At 43.8% G+C, this 18,133-nt stretch overlaps 2 protein-coding genes across 2 annotated transcripts; one reads left to right on the top strand and one right to left on the bottom strand.

The window, feature by feature from the left end:
- Positions 1–718: 718 nt before the first annotated feature.
- Positions 719–6,618, bottom strand: vtna (vitronectin a). The gene is made up of 8 exons (XM_083637367.1): positions 6,473–6,618; positions 5,740–5,859; positions 4,593–5,117; positions 4,263–4,402; positions 3,965–4,121; positions 3,617–3,769; positions 2,281–2,949; positions 719–917 (listed from the first exon to the last, which is right to left on the bottom strand). Exons 1-8 carry the CDS (start codon positions 6,600–6,602, stop codon positions 805–807), a joined length of 2,007 nt encoding a protein of 668 aa, XP_083493493.1. The 5' UTR covers positions 6,603–6,618; the 3' UTR covers positions 719–804.
- Positions 6,619–9,877: 3,259 nt separating this feature from the next.
- Positions 9,878–16,413, top strand: sarm1 (sterile alpha and TIR motif containing 1). The gene is made up of 8 exons (XM_083637582.1): positions 9,878–10,865; positions 11,405–12,023; positions 12,152–12,364; positions 13,527–13,618; positions 13,716–14,042; positions 14,517–14,706; positions 15,329–15,450; positions 15,936–16,413. The coding sequence occupies exons 1-8, from the start codon at positions 10,402–10,404 to the stop codon at positions 16,051–16,053; spliced, it is 2,145 nt and encodes a 714-aa protein (XP_083493708.1). The 5' UTR covers positions 9,878–10,401; the 3' UTR covers positions 16,054–16,413.
- Positions 16,414–18,133: the final 1,720 nt, after the last annotated feature.

Raw genomic sequence — 18,133 nt, 5'->3', positions numbered from 1 at the left:
GTTGCCAAGATGGGCAGAGCAGTTCTAACATCAGTATTGTTTCGCCAAATTGTTTGTTCATTGGTTTTATGCCATCTGGATTATTGCTCGGTGGTGTGGGCATCTGGGTTACTGTAGAAAGTTACAGGTAGTACAAAACAAGGCAGCTAGACTGGTCTTGGGCTGCCCCCTATAGGTCTAGTGTAGCATGCATGCACGTCTCTCATGGCTTAGTGTTGAGGAAAGGCTTTCGGCCAACCTACTTATATATTTTCATAGAGTTATTCAAACTCAGACTCCTAAATTTCTTTACAATAACATAATTTATAGTTCAAATATTGATACACACTTCACCAGAGGAGCAATTGGTGGACAGATTACCTTACCCCGACCAAAGTCTAACTACATGAAGAAGGCTATAATATACAGAGCTATCGCTATCGCTGTCGTGGATATATATATATTATATATATATATATATGTTTGTTATATTATGTATATGTTATATACTATGTTAGTTGTGGGCCCACCACATGTGAATTAGAGCATACAGAGGAGAGAGAAGACCATCAAGAGTATAGAAAACCGACCTATTGAACTTTGGCCGTGATGAACAAACTATTGTAGTATGCAGCAGTGGGAGGACTTTCATTGATCTACAATATGGGTTAAAGTGATGCGCAGTTATTTTGCGTGCACTGCAATTAGGAAGTTACTGACCCGCCTTCAACAGCCAATATAGCCAGTTTAATTGAAAGAGAATATTCTGTTATACACACATGTGTATTGTACAATTCATATAGTCCAGATTCAAGATACAACATTCTACTTCTTCTCTGCCCCCGCGGTGCCGGAGCAGCCGAGCCAGTACTTGCCGATGGATCTGGGATATGCAGGGTCAACTTTCTTGGTCTTCAGGTCCACTCTGTAGTACTTATCTAGAAAGCAAACACAGACAATAAACCTGACCATTTGTTTTCAGTGCGGGGAAGACTTGTGAGTAGCAGTGGGATAAGCAGTGATATGTCACGGCTGCTATCCTTGTGTTTTTAGCAAGAGTTGTTTTGGAGGAGGAGTAACTCCTCCTCCAAAACAACTGTCGTCAAAATGTGATTGGCCAAACCTCCAATTGGTCCAACAGCACAAGACTGTGGTTGGTTGCACTGGGAAAATCCCAGTTAGGATCAGCAAACCTCTGGATGAATACTCATAGCTTAACAAGGAATAGTAGCTTGGAACTGTCATCACTGTATTTTTGCTGGTATAGATACCTCCCAAAACTCAAGCTGTCAGTAGTTGCATTTACAGTACATGCACACTTTTTCCTCAATCTGATTTAAATCAACCGGTTTAAAGATTTCGGGTCAACTGTTTGAGCCAGTTACACATCCTTTGCATCGAGCAGGCTACCTTAAACTGAGACCAGTAAAGCAGTAGCAGGCTGGTAGCAGGGCAGTGGCAAGGTGGCCTTAGGGATCTCAGGGCATCACGGCCAGAGGGAGGGGCAACGGAGGCCACTGGCCTCCATGTAATTCCCGCCCTGCTGCCAACTCTAGCTCGCATTGACCATGAGATTCCATCAATTTATTGTCACTTCTCACACACTCTTAACACCACAAGGGCATTTTCTCACAGTGAAAAATAAATTCATACTGTAATTATACTGGTAGCCTAAAGCGTGAATTATGCCAGATGGACTGTCGCATGGAAAAAATAGCCCCGGCGCCCAGATCTTTTCATCTGTCATTGATGTTTTAAAACCCTCATAAATAACATGATATATGACATAGTTGATCAGAAATGCAACAATTTGCCTCTCTGTGTGCTATATAGAAGGAAGAGACATCACCACAACGTTTACATTTTGCATTGGGGCTAGATTGGGGCTAGACTTTGGGGACAGTTATATTGAAATGAATGGGTAAGTAACTCCCCTGTAAGTAATGTTTGTGTAGATGGGCCATTGTATTTAATTGAGCAGTATTCTGCATGTGACCTGTATGCAGAATATATATTATGTGGGCCGACATTTATTTTTTGTATCATTGTAAAGCAACAGCACAGTAAAGAGGATATTAATCTAACATGATGTCTGTAGTTCTTTATAGATCTAGCCTCTTAATTTTGCTCTCAAAGTGCACCAGATTGAAGCATTTTACTTTAAAATGGACACGATTTTCTAAACGGAGGGGCACAGCCCCCCCTGGACCCCCCCACGCCACGCTAAAATGACCTCGGTATTTCACAAACCCTGGCTACGGCCATGCTGACGAATCAACTGTCCTTTCCATACTGCATTACCTCCTTTAAAGAAGAAGACACTCTGTAGGGGCTGGCTCCTCTGGATGAACTCCCAGTGGCTCCTGTCATCTCTGTTTCTGGAGTCGTAGTTGTCGCGGACGTTTTGCCGATCCATCCGTCTGTCCTGATCCCGGTCCTGATCCCTCCGTCTGTCCTGATCCCGGTCCTGATCCCTCCGTCTGTCCTGATCCCGGTCCTGATCCCTCCGTCTGTCCTGATCCCGGTCCTGATCCCTCCGTCTGTCCCAGCCTCGTCCGAGCCTCTCCTCCATTACCAGCCCCCTCTCCGCCAGCGTCAGCCCCAAGTCCATCCCTCTGTCAGCGAAGCCCTGGCCCATGCTCATCCCCCGCCCAGCCAAGGTCTCCCAGGAGGCGGCCCTCCTGCGGCGGCCCCACTGTTGCCCATACTGTTGGCCCCATTGCTGTCCATACTGCTGATATTGCTGATATTGCAGTTGCTGTTGCTGTTGCCGTTGCAGTTGCAGTTGCTGTTGCTGTTGCCGTTGGCCTTGATGTTGACCCCACTGCTGGTCAGGCCGGTAGTCATTGCGGGGTGGTGTGGAGCTCCAGGGGCCGACGTAGATCCTGCCAGCCAGGACAGCATCCACTGGTGACTTGATGCCCTTCCAGTCCTTGTTAATGAAGTGGTGGCCGCTGTGATGCTGGGGCACTGAGGAAGAGGAGAAATGGATCAGTCCAGAATTGACACAAGACCCACAAGACCCGTTCCTTGAAAACACCTAGAGAAACAGTGGTGGAAAAAGTTCTCAAATCCTAAAAGTAGCAATACGGTATGGAGAAATACTCCATTACAAGTAAACGTTCTGCATTCAAAAGTTTTCTTCAATAGAGCAGAACAGTCACGTGACATCTCTTGCCCCGGAAGTGAGTTTCCCATTCATTTTCTCCATTTTCAGCTCTATAAAGTATAGAAGTATTAGCAGTAGAATGTGCTTTAGTATCAAAAGGACTCATTCAAGAATGGTCTTTTTCAGTGTTAAATTACTGCTGCATTAACATGTAAAAACTATTTGAATGTTTTGGGTCTAACTACTCCATACAATGTTGGGAGTTTAAACTCTAGCACTGCTCATATTTTATGAGCTTATCATGCTGTATGTGTTGCAGGTAAAAACCTTATTTTGCAGCCAGATGTATGTAGTGGACTAAAAAAAGTACAATATTTCCTTCAATATTTCCTTCTGAAATGTAGTGGAATTCTCACCAAATGGAAATACTCAATAAAGTGCCAGACAGTACCTCAGAATTGTACCTAAGTTCGGTACTTATACTCCCCGCCTCTGCAGATACAAGCGATCTATAACAGCACAACTCACTGTCGGAGAAGAGCTGGCTGAAAAAGTGCTCATAGTTGTCGTAGTACATGTCAGTGTAGCGCCTGAACAGCGTGGAGGGGGACCTCGCTGACATTCTGATGCACTCTTCATGGGACGGTTGGTGCAGGAACTCATACTGGTAATACTGATCGTCTGCATGGTGAAAACAACAAAGTGTTACAAAATAAGAATCTTGTGAAGTTGTGATATGCAAGTGACTATGTAAAGTCAACGATGATCATCACAAGATTTGAGTTTTCGCATCATCACATGGACAAAACTTCCATAATACAGCAATGACTAAATGCACAGATAAATGGAGACGTTAAGCTTAAGACCTGGCTGTACCTTTGAAAAAATAGACCTTCTCTTTGCCATGGTGACTAGGGGCAGGAAGGGCAAATGCTGCGTCCACATAATCGGGAATCTTGTCAAAGCCAACATTGATTTGTCGAGGATAGTCATCGTCCAGCACACCGTCGTCAAACCTCCAGTACTTGTTTCCCTGTTGAAAGTTTGCCATGATTGTTAGCATCGCTGAATCATTACATTCTTCTCAGAGCAGAGATGGACTTAATTGGTCTAATTCATTTAAATTCATCCACAGGAAGAGGAGTTGTGTCTCGCTTCAGCGCTGCATCCCCACCTTAAAGATATAGGTCTTGCCCTGGCAGTTGACCCGTGTGAAAGCAGCATCAATGGGTCCTTTGATGCCCCACACATCCTTTATGAGCTTTGGATAACCAGGACGCACCGACTTCTGATCCAGTTCAAAGACGTACTCCCCTAGCACACACGCAACAGCAAGATGTACCAATGATTATACACTCCCAATCCGCTCCAACAGAACGTACACAAGTAAACTCTATCGAGGAACCCCAAGTTCTCTCAAATGTCAAATTTCTACAAATACAACATGCTCCCTTGATAAACCAATCGCAACATAATATACTTGTATTTTCCTCCAATCACTTACCCCTGAACGCGTAGATGGAGCCGTTTTTTATCTGCATGAAAGAGTCAAACGGCCTGCCGCTGCAGATCTCGGCATCTGGGTCAGGAGCCTCAGTGGTGGCTGTAGTGACCGGGGGAGTAGTCGTGACGGGTACTGTCGGGGTCACAGGGACGTCCCGTGCGGTCGGGACCTTCTGCGTGGTGGGGCGGACGTCCTGTTTGACGGGGACTCGCTGTGAAACGGGAGTCATCTGTGTAACAGGGACTCTCTGAATGATGGTGTCCACGAGTACCTCTGGGGCTGTGCTTCTTTCTGCTGTTGTTGCTGGCAGATCCTGCGGTGTAGAAGCAGAGGTCGGGGCGGGGTGGGGTGTGGGCTGTGGTGTAGAAGCAGAGGTCGGGGCGGGGTGGGGTGTGGGCTTGCGAGGGCTAACAGAAAGAGACTCGTCAGGCACTGTTGGACGGCCAGCGGTCGGTGTGGGAGTGGCCCCAACTAGGCCATCATCATCATCGTCATCCTCTGCAACGACAAACGTGTCCCCACGAGCTGAGGGGAAAGTGCAGTGATATCAATGGCTACACTTGTCCCTCCATTATCTTTACTGGGTCACAATCAGTGTTGGTCAAGTTACTTTCAAAATGTAATATACTACATATTACTAGTAACTTTAATTTGAAAGTAATAAGTTACTTTACAATATTAGTTTCTGTGTAGAGTAACTCGTTACTTATTATTACACTACATTTGCATTACTTTTACCAAAACAGCAGCAGCAGCAGAATGACATCACCGCCCCGGAACATCCCGAAAAATTATTTCAACCGCCTTGAAGTCGGTGTAAACTATCCAAAATTCTAAATGTTATTCTTTCCTTTGTTATTGTCATCTATAGTGGTTTTTAGCATAAAAACACAGTTTGATTAGGAAATGATTGTATCTTTTTTAAATATGTGCTTTGATTTAATAAAATGTAACTCAATTTGTAACTTGAGTTACTTGACAAAGTAACTGGTATAATATTACTGAAATCCTATAAGTAATAAGTTATATTACTGAGTTACTGCTAAAAGTAATACATTACATGTAATGTGTTACTTTTGTAATGAGTTACCCCCAACACTGGTCACAATATGAGTATTACTGACATGCTAGTAGAGAGAAGGCTTACTGTTGCTGCGGCAGATTGCCTCATAGTCGAAGCAGCAGCTCTGGTAATACTTGCACATAGAGTCACACTGGCACTTCTTCTGAGAGTCGAAGCCATTCTCACAGCGGTCCATACACGACTCTTGAGATGAAGTGCCAGAGTGGAGAGAAATGATCAAGCAGCTGGCAGTGCAGTGTTGCTACTGATGGAAATGTTAATATACATACTTATGTGTTGTGGTTGGGTACCGAAATCTGAACTTTTAAGGGAATACCGAATTACATCGGTACTGCCAAGTACCGATTCAAGTAAAACCTCTCTGTATGTACCAAATGTAGATACCTGCTGAGAGAGCATCTGTGTGGAAAATGTTCTATAAATAACAATGTTGAAATGTATAAGTTGGGGATTAAAAACAAACAAACAACTGAAATATGAATTATAAAGTAGCGAAAAAAGACACCATTGGGTACCGGTACCAAATTCCAGATAGCCTACCGGAACCTGTACCGGTATCGGTTCAAATGTGAACGGTCCCCAATCCTACTATGTGTGTACTACAGTAACATTACTCTATGTGTGTGCTTATACTGTTACAGTAAATCAATATGCACAGTAGATAAACTGTTGCTTCTTTAGTTTTCCCAAATACATGATATACAGTATAACAACCAGCAAAACTTTACTTTTCTTATATTATTGTTATTGTTTCTATACATAACGATAAAATGGATTTAAAAAATGAGTACTATACCTTCTGCAGCAAAAGCAACAGCTAGCAGAGCTAGCAGCCGGACGGCCCATAGCCTCATCCTCTCTCTGCGGATGTGTGAGTGGACTGAGTGGGAAAGTAACGGCTGTGTGCTACCAATCATTAGAAACATGCGCCCTCCACCCTCTGTCCGTGTTGACTTAAACCTGTTAGCAAATGTGAAACAGAGAGAGAGAGAGAGAGAGGGGGGGGGAGAGAGAGAGAGAGGGGAGAGGGAGAGCGAGAGGGAGAGAGAGAGAGAGAGAGAGAGAGAGGGAGAGAGAGGGGGGGAGAGAGAGAGGGAGAGGGAGAGAGAGAGAGGGGAGAGAGAGAGCGAGCAAAAAAATGGTTACTTTCAAACTGGACAAGTTGAGCAATACTACACTTCCATCTGTTATCCTCTGACCACTTGCATTGCAAAACAAAGGGGTTACTCATGTAATGTAGTCACAGAGCAGTGACCTTTCTCTCTGCAGTCTAATTCTATCAGTCAGCAACATCCTCCTGTATTGTGATTGAAAAGCTCTTTAATTTGATCTAATTGCTCACAAAAGACAGGCAGAGACTTGAGTTTAGATGTTAGTGTGGCGTCACTGAGGGGCCTCAGGGCAAACAGAAGAGCAAAGTACTAAAGGCTAGTGTGCTTTACTCAAAATGACAGAAAAAGCCCTGGACCCCACATGTTGTATGTTCAAAATCTGTGTGTGTGTGTGTGTGTGTGTGTGTGTGTGTGTGTGTGTGTGTGTGTGTGTGTATGTGTGTGTGTGTGTGTGTGTGTGTGTGTGTGTGTGTGTGTGTGTGTGTGTGTGTGTGTGTGTGTGTGCGCGTGCGTGCGTGCGTGTGCGTGTGTGTGTGTGTAATAAATGAGCAAACCTCCCTGCACTCCGTCTGTATGTCTGACACCATCGGCCTGACAGCATTCATATTTGGCACGGGTACAGGCAGTTTTTTTTATTAGGTCATTGGGGCCGACTAAATGGGCAAAAATGGCTACTGGCTAAAATGAGTGAACACAGGTTCAGCACCATGGAGAGCTCCATTTGTTAGCTAGTGATGGAGCACATCTGAGGGGAGTTAGAATCAGCCATGGACTTTGAAAACCCTCTGGGGGGAGAGAGAGGAGAGGCTGCATGCCAACTCTGTGTGCTCCAGTGGGTAGCCTATCAGAACTAGTAGTTTAGATCAATCCTCAATGGAAATGCACAGTCATACTGGTTTAGAAGGTAACACTGCCCACAGCTTCATCATTTCTTTTGGACAATATTAACACACATTTGGAAAAGAACATTGTGCTGTCCTTCCTACACATGGGGATCCCCCATTACACAATGGGGAACACAATGGGGAATTGAAACTTGCTGGGCAATCACATTTCTCTATGATTACTGATGACACAATTCTCTATTTCAAGTTTCAAGAGTTTTTCCAGTGCTACTCAATGTGCATAATTTTAAGCTTCTTACCTAAAAAAGACACAATTTAGAGTAGACTTAACTTTGTTAAATCTCGCCCTGATAGGAAACCTGAGAATTCCTTCTCTCCACATATGCACTTCATCTGGTGGTGGAAAATGCATACTCGTTTAAGACCTTGATGAGGTTGCTTAGCAGCTGATTTCCTCCGCCTGTGTAGATCTGAGTGCAGCCTTTGACAGAACAGTTGGTTGGGGTCATACAGTACCTGAAAGGTAGAAATTTCAAGTTTTAACTCTGGAAAACATGTTATAATCTGTGGTGTTTCACAAGGGCCAATTGTTGGACCCCTCTTATTCAATCTGTAAATGTTCTTTCTTGTTTACGCAATATGGAAAGATATCATAATTATTCAAATGAATCACTGGTCTCTGAGTATTTGAGTCATCTTAACTTGCTGAGTGATTGTAATTGTATGTGGATATCCTATCGTTTTATTCTGCTCAATAAAGATTGGACTGAATGACTTGTTACAGAAAATCTCTTTTCCCTCTACAGTGCACTGAGCAGGTTAGAAGCCTTGGTGTGATTATGCATGCCGGCCTGCATTTCCAAAGTCATATTAAGATCATAATTGTCCATCTAATAAAAATACTTTTAAAGTCAGATGTTCTCTGAAAACGTGTGCATGCCTTTACAAGTAAAAGAGGGCTTTATAATAGTCTAACCGTTAGACTATTGTAAAATATACTCAGATTATGGGAAAACCTAATACATTAAACATTACACTACTGCACTGGCTTCCACGGCACTAAGCTTTGACCTTAAGAATTGTCTGCTTGTTTACACGGCTCTACATGGCCTGGCAACAATACATTTCTGACTTGTCTGAGCCAATTAAGTCTCTCAGGTCATCTGGCACCGGCCTCTTAGATGTTCCAAGGATTAAATCAAACGCTGGTAAAGCTGGTTGTATAGTAGCTATAATGCTACAAGGTGCGGATAGCCTGTCTGTGGACTTGAGACATTAAGAGCTAGCCAAAAACATTTGACTTCTCCAAAGCCTTTGACGTGTGTTTGTTTGTGTGTGTGTGTGTGTGTGTGTGTGTGTGTGTGTGTGTGTGTGTGTGCGCGTGTGTGTGTGTGTGTGTGTGTGTGTGTGTGTGTGTGTGCGTGTGCGTGCGTGTGTGTGTATGTGTGTGTGTGTGTGTGCGTGTGTGTGTGTGTGTGTGTGTGTGTGTGTGTGTGTGTGTGTGTAAGAGAGAGAGAGAGAGAGAGAGAGAGAGAAAGAGAGAGTTGCTATTCTAAACACCCACTGTACTTTACCCCACTAAAATAATACTAATACTAATACTAACACTAATACTAATACTAATACTACTACTACTACTACTACTACTACTACTACTACTACTAGCCTACTAATAATAATAATAATAATAATAATAAAAATAATAATAATAATAATAATAATAAATGTTATTCTTACGCCAAGGAACAATAGCTAAACAAGTGATTACTGAGCATGAGTGGTATTTTTCACTTAGTGCATTCATAAAAGCAGTCATAAGTTATCAAAGCCAGTGAGGGTCTGACTCACAGGATTTTTCCTGCATCCCCACAAGAGGGCAGTCGTTTGAAATCCCTGGAGATGATGACGCTGTGAGGGGGGTGGGGGTCCTTACAGCTCTCCGCCAGTAGGCGTGTCTGTGGAGCTGCAGCCGGTGGGCGGTGCAAACCCCGAGGATGCAGCCGATGCAGCTGGCAGATGCTGATGATGCTGACCAACGGATGAGAAGGCTATTTTGGGATAAATCATATTTTCAATGGGCTACAAGTAGAAGGAACCACTGGGCTATATAGAGCGACGAATGCGGTGCATGGGAAAAGCTTACTAGGTCGACATATTTCAACAACAGACCTTTGTCTGGACAATTAATGCAAGCGGAGGAACAGACACCTATTGTCTCTTCCACCCTTCTGGAAAAAACAATGGTTTACACTGTGATAGATAGTTTGTAGCTGCTGGGCAGAGATTCAGTGGTGACTCGATGAGACTTTTTAGACCCATTGCAGAAATGTATCTGGGAGGCTCCGGTGAGTTATGAAACTTGTCTTATAACGGGCATTGCTAAAGAGAGACAAAAGAGCGCCAGGGCACGGCAAAGGACGCAAAGCGCACAACACCGGCTCATGACGCGACATGCGCGATTGTTTATCCGCTTTGCTCCTGGAGATGACAAGGAGAGGTGATGTAATTTGGTGAAAGCTGTCTGTCACTTCTGATGGGATATGCTAGCGGCCTGCTTGACGCATCGGGAGGACGCAAACAGCACTTAGGTTTGGAGGCCTGCTTTGTAAACAAAAACATATTTGTAGGCCTATTTGTTCATTGCATTGATTAGGCTATATTGAAGGCCAATGCGTACCGCACTGGTGATATATCATAGCCTATAGCCGATGTCTTGTTGAACTAGATCTGCCTCCAGCTTTCTCTGCCTGCTCGGAGTTTGTCGGTAGATGCTCATCTCTCTGACGCTCCTACTGTGGAGGCTCTATCGACATATCTCCATCATGTTCAGCTCGGACAGGCTCACTGTCCCGGAGTATGTCAGCCGACTCCAGTCCCGGAGGAGCGGCTCTGCTGCGGAGCCCAAGGCGGTCTCCCCGGGCATCAACGCCGACGTGCAGGCCGTTTTGGATAGCTCGCTCCCCGCCCTGCGCTCCGCCATGAAGACGCTGAAGTCAGCAAAAGATACCTGTGACGTAGATGATACCCGCAGGGCCATCGCGGAGACCTTCCAGCTGGTGGAGGAGGCATGGATCCTGCCCACCGTGGGCCGTCAGGTGGCAGAAGAGATATGCAACAGGATCCGCCTGGACGGAGGCCTGGAGCTGCTGCTGCAGCTGCTGGAGATACCTGCTGTGGAGATCACCTATGAGTCTGCAAAGCTACTGGAGCAGATCCTGGTGTCAGAGAACAGGTATGTAGCACTCATTAACACTCTAACACTCATTTACAACTTTGGTGTTATCAAGACACATATTATTTATGCCCCCATGATTGATAATAACCTCTGTCACTGTCTAGCTAGCCAATTAGGCTTTAGTTTTACTGGAGTTAATTTGCAAAAACTGATATCTCCATAAGTATTTTATAATTTTCTACTATATATTTATGTATTTAACGCTATATTACCTGTATAATATTTTAGCATATTTTATCTATTATAAAATGGAGCAAGTGGGCAATGTTATCTGTTTAAATTTTTGTCCCGGAAGTGAGGCTAAATCACCAAATATTTTGTATGTGCACTCCAGGGAGTATCAAACAGGTGTTGTTTATACATTTTATGAATGGCATTAGTCTGTTTTTGCAAATGAACTCCATTTTCTACACACTTCTCATATCCAATATACAAATCTCATTATGTACGTCGCTTTGGATAAAAGCAAATGACAAATTGATAGCCACTCCATTTAGACTCAGGAGAGACCATAACATTTGTACTTCTGTTGACAGAGATTATGTGGCACGCATGGGGCTGGGGGTGATCCTCAACCTGACCCGAGAGCAGGAAGACGCCCAGCTGGCACGCAGTGTCTCTGGGATCCTGGAGCACATGTTCAAACACACCGAGGAGACGTCAGTCCAGCTCATCTCCCACGGCGCCCTGGATGCCCTGCTCTTCTGGTGCCGAGGGACAGACCCCACTGTGCTGCGCCACTGCGCTGTGGCCCTGGCCAACTGTGCCATGTATGGAGGCCACCGCTGCCAGCGCTTCATGATAGAGAAACAGGCGGCAGAATGGCTCTTCCCGCTGGCGTTCTCCAAAGAGGACGAACTCATTCGCTTCTACGCATGCCTGGCTGTCGCCGTTTTAGCCGCCAACCGAGAAATCGAAAAGGAGGTGGTGAAATCTGGCACGTTGGATTTGGTGGAGCCATTCATAGCATCTCTGGATCCGGATGACTTTGCCCGGAGCTTATTGGACAGTGCAGACTGCATGCAGGGCAGGACAGCAGCTGACCTCCAGCACCTGCTGCCACTGCTGGATGGAGCAAGAGTGGAAGGGAAGTGCATCGCTGCCTTCTACCTCTGTGTTGAGACCAGCATCAAGTCCCGCCAGCGCAACACTAAGGTACTGCCACTGTCCACTTGACATATCACTCCTGTTTTCAGGTCAAATAACTGCTGGTTTTATTGTGACTTAGCCTGAAGGTCTCCTGGGTTAGAAATGAACTAATTATCATGTGTCCTCCTTCCCAGATATTTCAAGAGATCGGCGCAGTGCAGAGCCTAAAGCGAATCGTCATGTACTCCAGTAACGGCACAGCCTGCGCGCTTGCCAAGCGGGCGCTGGGCATGATGGGTGAGGAGGTGCCAAGACGGATCCTGTCTTGTGTGCCCAACTGGAAGAACTGTGAGGTCCGGACTTGGCTCCAGCAGATTGGCTTTAGTGCCTATTGTGACCGTTTCCAGGTGTGTAACATCAAAGATCTTGCACAGTAACCCACCAGCAGTTCAAATGGGGTCCCCAGCAAAATGAGGAATTGTTTAAATTGTTTCACAATTATTTCACTCATATGCTGGTTGCAAATATAGGTATAGATAAATTGAATGAATAAGGATGATGCCTATGTAACCAAGTGAATCAGATTTGTGTCTTGAGTGGTAGTAACAAGTTGTTGGTTAAACTCACTCCTGTTGTGGAAAAAACAGTAACCTCAGCAAACGAGCAAGTCCAGAGAAGAAAATGTCACATAGCACTCTTGAAAGTAAATGAAGTATTTATTAATCTGCAGATTGAGCAATCTCATTGAGACAACTTAAAACAGGTTGCTTGTCATTGAGAGAACTGCCTCCTCCTCACAGGGTGAGACTTTTTATACAGTAAGCAGGCTGGACCTTAAAATGGGGAAGTCCTCATGTGTACGTGCAGTCCTGCACACCAACAAATAAAGAGATGAAGAATCAGTTGTTTCATGACGTCTCTCTAGGACATGAAACCGAAAACCAGACAGGTACATACAGTATCCTTGTTTTAAACAGGGGCCTCTTGGTAGTCTGATGCTTATGGGTAGTTTCACATAGAACTGAAACTCCTGTCTGGGTCCAAAACATCCGTTAGCGTAGTTGGGCAAACATCTTATAGGTCACACATATACACATGTCTGTATTGTGAACGGTGATGCCATGGAGGCAAAACAAATTTCAGTGTGAGCTGACAATAAAGTTGTATCGTATCTTATCATTACAAACAATTTTTCCATCACACTCCCCAGTATAAAGCCCTGTTAACCCGCTCCGCCAAAGGAGTTAGCCAGTTGGCATTGCAGTTAGTGTGTGCACTTTGCAAGCTGGCAAACCTTAAGTTGGGTCATTGTGCAGACTGTCAACACAACGCAGGTTGCACCCATATGTTTCATAATTTTGTACTAAAAATGTAATCAAACAAAAATCTGAGATGGGTCTTACAAAATCTTATCAAATGGGGGTCTGCATCTGTTATATTTAGGAGTCCTTGATGAGAACCCCCTGATATATATGACCATATATATTCGTTAGTAGAAACACCGTCTGCATCTAGATGGTCCGGCTTGGACACATCATCAGTGATGATTCCAATCGTCTTATAATGTAGGAGCTCCAGGTGGATGGAGACCTGCTGCTGAACATCACAGACCAGGATCTGAGCACTGACCTGGGCATGACTACAGGCCTCACCCGCAAGAGGTAAGTGATAAAGATCTGTCAAGACGAGGGTTCAAAGTAAAACCCAGTTCATTCATTCATGTATTAAACATCGCCTCCGCTTTGCCTGGTCCTCCAGGTTCCTAAGAGACCTGCGTGTGCTGAAGACCTACGCCAACTACTCCACGTGCGACCCCACCAATATGGCTGACTGGCTCGCCGAGGTGGACCCTCGTTTCCGCCAGTACGCCTACGGCCTAGTCCAGTCAGGAGTGGATCGCAATAATGTCCAGACCCTGACGGACCAGCAGCTCCAGTGCGACTGCCGCGTTGAGAACGGGGTCCACCGGGCCAAGATCCTGGCTGCTAACCGCAGGCCCTTCAAGCCCTGCCTCACGGACTCCCAGGCCCCAGGACCTGACGTGTTCATCAGCTACCGCAGGACAACCGGCTCCCAGCTGGCCAGGTCAGAACTGAGGCGGGGTGAGGGGCCTGAGTCAGGGAGGGGAGGAGGGTGAAACTATGGGCATAAACGGGACAAGGTGAACAGTACAGTGGGTGGGAATCACCACACGACTGAGTCCACACAATGTGATATTATCAGGATACTTACGTCACAATACAATATTATTGCTATTTAAGAAATTTAGCAATATATTACCTTTTTTCAACTGCAAAGGAAAACTTGGTCAACATCTGTTTTATCTAATAAGATAAAGTTTCCAGTCACTTCAATAGTTTTTATTGCAGCAAAATGGAGTTGTCAAGCAGTCAGATTGATCACTTTTATAAAAACCTGTTATAAATGTTGCATTCACTTGACAATTTACATATATATGTGGATAACTCAGTTTTGACACCCTTATAACTCCAAGCCGAGGATTTGTTACTGACTTTCCTCTTCTCTCTCTCTCTCTCTCTCTCTCTCTCACTCTCCAAGCCTCCTGAAGGTGCACCTGCAGGTCCGAGGATACAGCGTCTTCATAGATGTGGAGAAGCTGGAGGCCGGCAAATTTGAGGACAAGCTGATTCAAAGTGTCCATCGCGCTCGTAACTTCATCCTGGTCCTGTCCGCCAACGCGCTCGACAAGTGCATGGGTGACACTGCCATGAAGGACTGGGTGCACAAGGTCAGACGTCTTCTATTCTCTAGACAGTATTTCAGGGATTCCATGTTGAAATATCAGGCCTGAGTATAGTAAGTATAAAGAGTATAATCTCCTCTTTAACCTTTCACTCCCCACCACACCGCACCCCCTCATCCAGATATTACAAATTCATGTTGATAACGATAATAAAATTAGGTATGAATGAGTGAATGAATGAACTTATTAGGTAAATAGTACAATGGCTGATAGTTGGAATAGATCAATTTCCATACTGCATACTGCATGTATACTGTACATTGATTTGTGTTTGGATAGTAATTTTTAGTATAAAAAAATTGCCTTAGTTTAACGACTGGGGCTGATCAAATCAAATCTGTCAATGTTGTTGCAACTCCTTGGTTGCCGATGCCAATCAGAAACGAGTATTCATCCAGACCATGGAACAGCCTTATCACTTCTGTCTCAAATTCATATTCCATATCTGAGCATATATGTTGGATTTGAAAGATCAAATATAGAGGTCAAACCGGAATCAAAGGACAAAAATACTTTTCGGCCACGGATGATTCTGGTGGGACCAGTCTGTCTAGATGTTACATTTCATTATTTCAGTGACTGACAGGATTTCTCCTTGTTCTTGCAGGAGATAGTCACAGCCTTGGGCGGTAAGAAGAACATTATTCCTGTCACAGATAAATTCATGTGGCCAGACCCCACGTCTCTGCCGGATGACATGAGGTCTATACTCAACTTCAATGGCATCAAGTGAGTTCATGATCATACTCTAATGTTAAAAGGCACATGTTGTCATTTTGTCAAGACATTACTATCTAATTGTGCTTAATTCCACCACATCGCTGTTTTATGCAATACAAGCGTCTAATAATCTGATTGTGTCACAATAAATTTAATTATCACAATCTATAACTGCCTACAACAACAACAAGAATAAACAGATTCATCAGATCTGGGAGGGCTGAATATTTCACAAGAGAAAAGATGGAGAAATATTTGTTTGATGTACAGCTTGATCTGTGTTTGAAGGAGTCAGACTACACAGTCCCTTTTTAAACCACCATTGTTAATATTTTAAAACCCCGTTGTTATGCTTCATGAATCATTAATGTCTACAAAGGGTTACATTTCATTGTTTGCGACATGCCACGTGCTTAGGAAACATTGCTTGGTGGACCGTTGGCTTGCTTGTAATGCACCTCTTCGAATGCCTGTGGCCTTCTCTCTGAACACAGATGGTCCCATGAGTACCAGGAGGCCACGATTGAGAAGATACTGCGCTTCCTGAAAGGAAACCAAGACCAGCCAGACTGTCCAGAGGACTCCAAAGGGCAGAAGAATAAACAGAAATAAACAGTTTGACCTCAGCTATTTACTATCTACCAATGATGCCAAATACAACATCGCCTATAATACTCAACTGGCCGGTGGCTTTGTACTTTGCTCCAATGCATGTGAAGATGAATTTGATGAGTTATGGTCAAATTATAATGCTAAGGACACTGATACTCACAACAAGACCATAATACTGTATAAATCTAATTACACCTAGTAGCTGAAGTAACACCATGGGATTCCAGCCAGAGATGGGGACTTGGACTTGTGACTTGGACTCGAGTCACACTTAAGTTACACACACACACACACACACACACACACACACACACCACCACCACCACCACCACCACACACACAGAGTGACTTGAAACTTGACTTTTTTCCGACGCATTAACATTAAGGAAATGTCTACTAATAATATCAACTAATCAATCCTGACACTGTATGCTAATACATGCTTTGAATTGCATAGTTTTAGCTATGCCTTTTTCTAAGCAGACCAGATGGCATCCAGCAGGTGATGGAATGCTCATCCATAAGAGACTTGATTTGTGACCAAAGACTTTAGACTTGACTTGGACTTCAAAAAATGACTTGTGAGCATTGCTGATTCCAGCTTGTAAGTAATAAACTCTTTACCTGCAGTCCCCTCATACTACTGTACATGTGTTATCAGGTTCCTTCTGTCTTTTTCTCAGGAAAATAACTGTTATTAACGGTCTGTCTTTATGTTTAAATTGAATCCAAAATGTTTGTTTTTTTTGTTATGTTTTGGTTGTGATAGAAATGGATTTATGTCCAGTGGATGCAGTGATTTGTTCCTGATGAGTGCAACAGCAGTGGGTTTAATGAATCCAAGGTCAAGGGATGACCTATTGTACAGGACATTATGATGTACAGGACATGATGAGCTGTGAGCTGAACATAACCCTTCTCCCAAATCTAACCAGACCTCAGTATGCTTCAGGCAGTCAACAATACCTGTGCAGTATCAAAGGTTTCTGATGTTAAAGTGGATAAAGGAAATGATATATGTTCGGTTCCAAAAAGATGCAATTTCACTTATAGTATCCATTTAAATCTGTATTTTAAGCTCCTTGAAAATGATTTCATGTGTTTCTCAGAATGCCTTGTCGTTGCAACATGCGGTAATATCTTTAACACTGGTGACTTGTGTACAGTCAAATGTTGAATACTTCTTCGGCTGCTTATGTGTGTATTCCACCACTGTGAAAAGCCGACAGAAAAAAGAAAAACGAACATCCTGCTTCATTGCTGAGATCAATATGTGATGATCACACAATTGTCAGGTGTTGCAAACTGACACTGGAAGTCGTCGAGATCGAAAGATTCATATGAATATTTATTGTTCAATAAAATGACATTACAGCTTGAATGAGATGCTTGTTCTGCAGCATTATATCTATAAGGCACACAGTTAATACTGTTGGCCTGTGTTGCTCCCCTCTTAGAAAAGGACCATTTAAATGTGCGTCTTGGTTACATTTCTTTTTATTCAAGTACTTAGGATTTCATTTGTGATTTTATGAAAAATGTTCTCAGTCACACATAAATATTTCAGTCCCTTAAAAAAAACAAGAAAACAATAAAAGTGTTGTACAAAAATTAGAAAGTGAAAACTTTCATTTAAACTTCACTTGAATTAAGCTTATCGTGTCAATAAGACTGAATTTTACAGTCCCCAAAACAAAGAACACAAACCGACCCTGCAGTTTTTTCTCAGGAAATGAATGAACTTATAAATACAATTATGCTATTTATCATGACAAAATATTACATAAATTACAAGATTGCACAGCTGAAGAATGGCTTTAAACTTATGATTCGACCCATTTGGAGCCCAGTGTCAAACGACGGGTCAGAAATACTCCTAACGCGGATACATTTGCAGTAGCAGAGTTTAATACTTCACTTAACCTGTGATCTTCCCTTTGTGCCTTTTAAAGCCGTCATGGCAGCTCTTGTTCCCTCACTGAACGACTGTGACCTGACCTCTGCATGTCTGCTGGCCGCGGCCTCGAGCTCCGGGACTATCCAGTGTTGTTCGTTCGTGGAGGAGGGAGTCTTCAGGGAG

Source organism: Poromitra crassiceps, assembly GCF_964638095.1.
Source record: "Poromitra crassiceps genome assembly, chromosome: 5".
Taxonomy (NCBI): Eukaryota; Metazoa; Chordata; class Actinopteri; order Beryciformes; family Melamphaidae; genus Poromitra; species Poromitra crassiceps.
The sequence above is the reverse complement of the archived record's forward strand: the minus strand, read 5'-3'. Positions and strand labels throughout refer to the sequence as shown.

Bases quoted from the DNA above. Each gene is read 5' to 3' on its own strand.
- vtna (XM_083637367.1), bottom strand. From the start codon at position 6,602: ATGTTTCTAATGATTGGTAGCACACAGCCGTTACTTTCCCACTCAGTC. The intron at 4,403-4,592 runs GTAAGTGATTGG...CGTGTGTGCTAG, and splicing joins CTCCATCTACGCGTTCAGGG to GGGAGTACGTCTTTGAACTG. The intron at 4,122-4,262 runs GTGGGGATGCAG...AACTTTCAACAG, and splicing joins GCAAGACCTATATCTTTAAG to GGAAACAAGTACTGGAGGTT.
- sarm1 (XM_083637582.1), top strand. From the start codon at position 10,402: ATGCTCATCTCTCTGACGCTCCTACTGTGGAGGCTCTATCGACATATC. The intron at 12,024-12,151 runs GTACTGCCACTG...CCTCCTTCCCAG, and splicing joins CCCGCCAGCGCAACACTAAG to ATATTTCAAGAGATCGGCGC. The intron at 14,707-15,328 runs GTCAGACGTCTT...TTGTTCTTGCAG, and splicing joins TGAAGGACTGGGTGCACAAG to GAGATAGTCACAGCCTTGGG.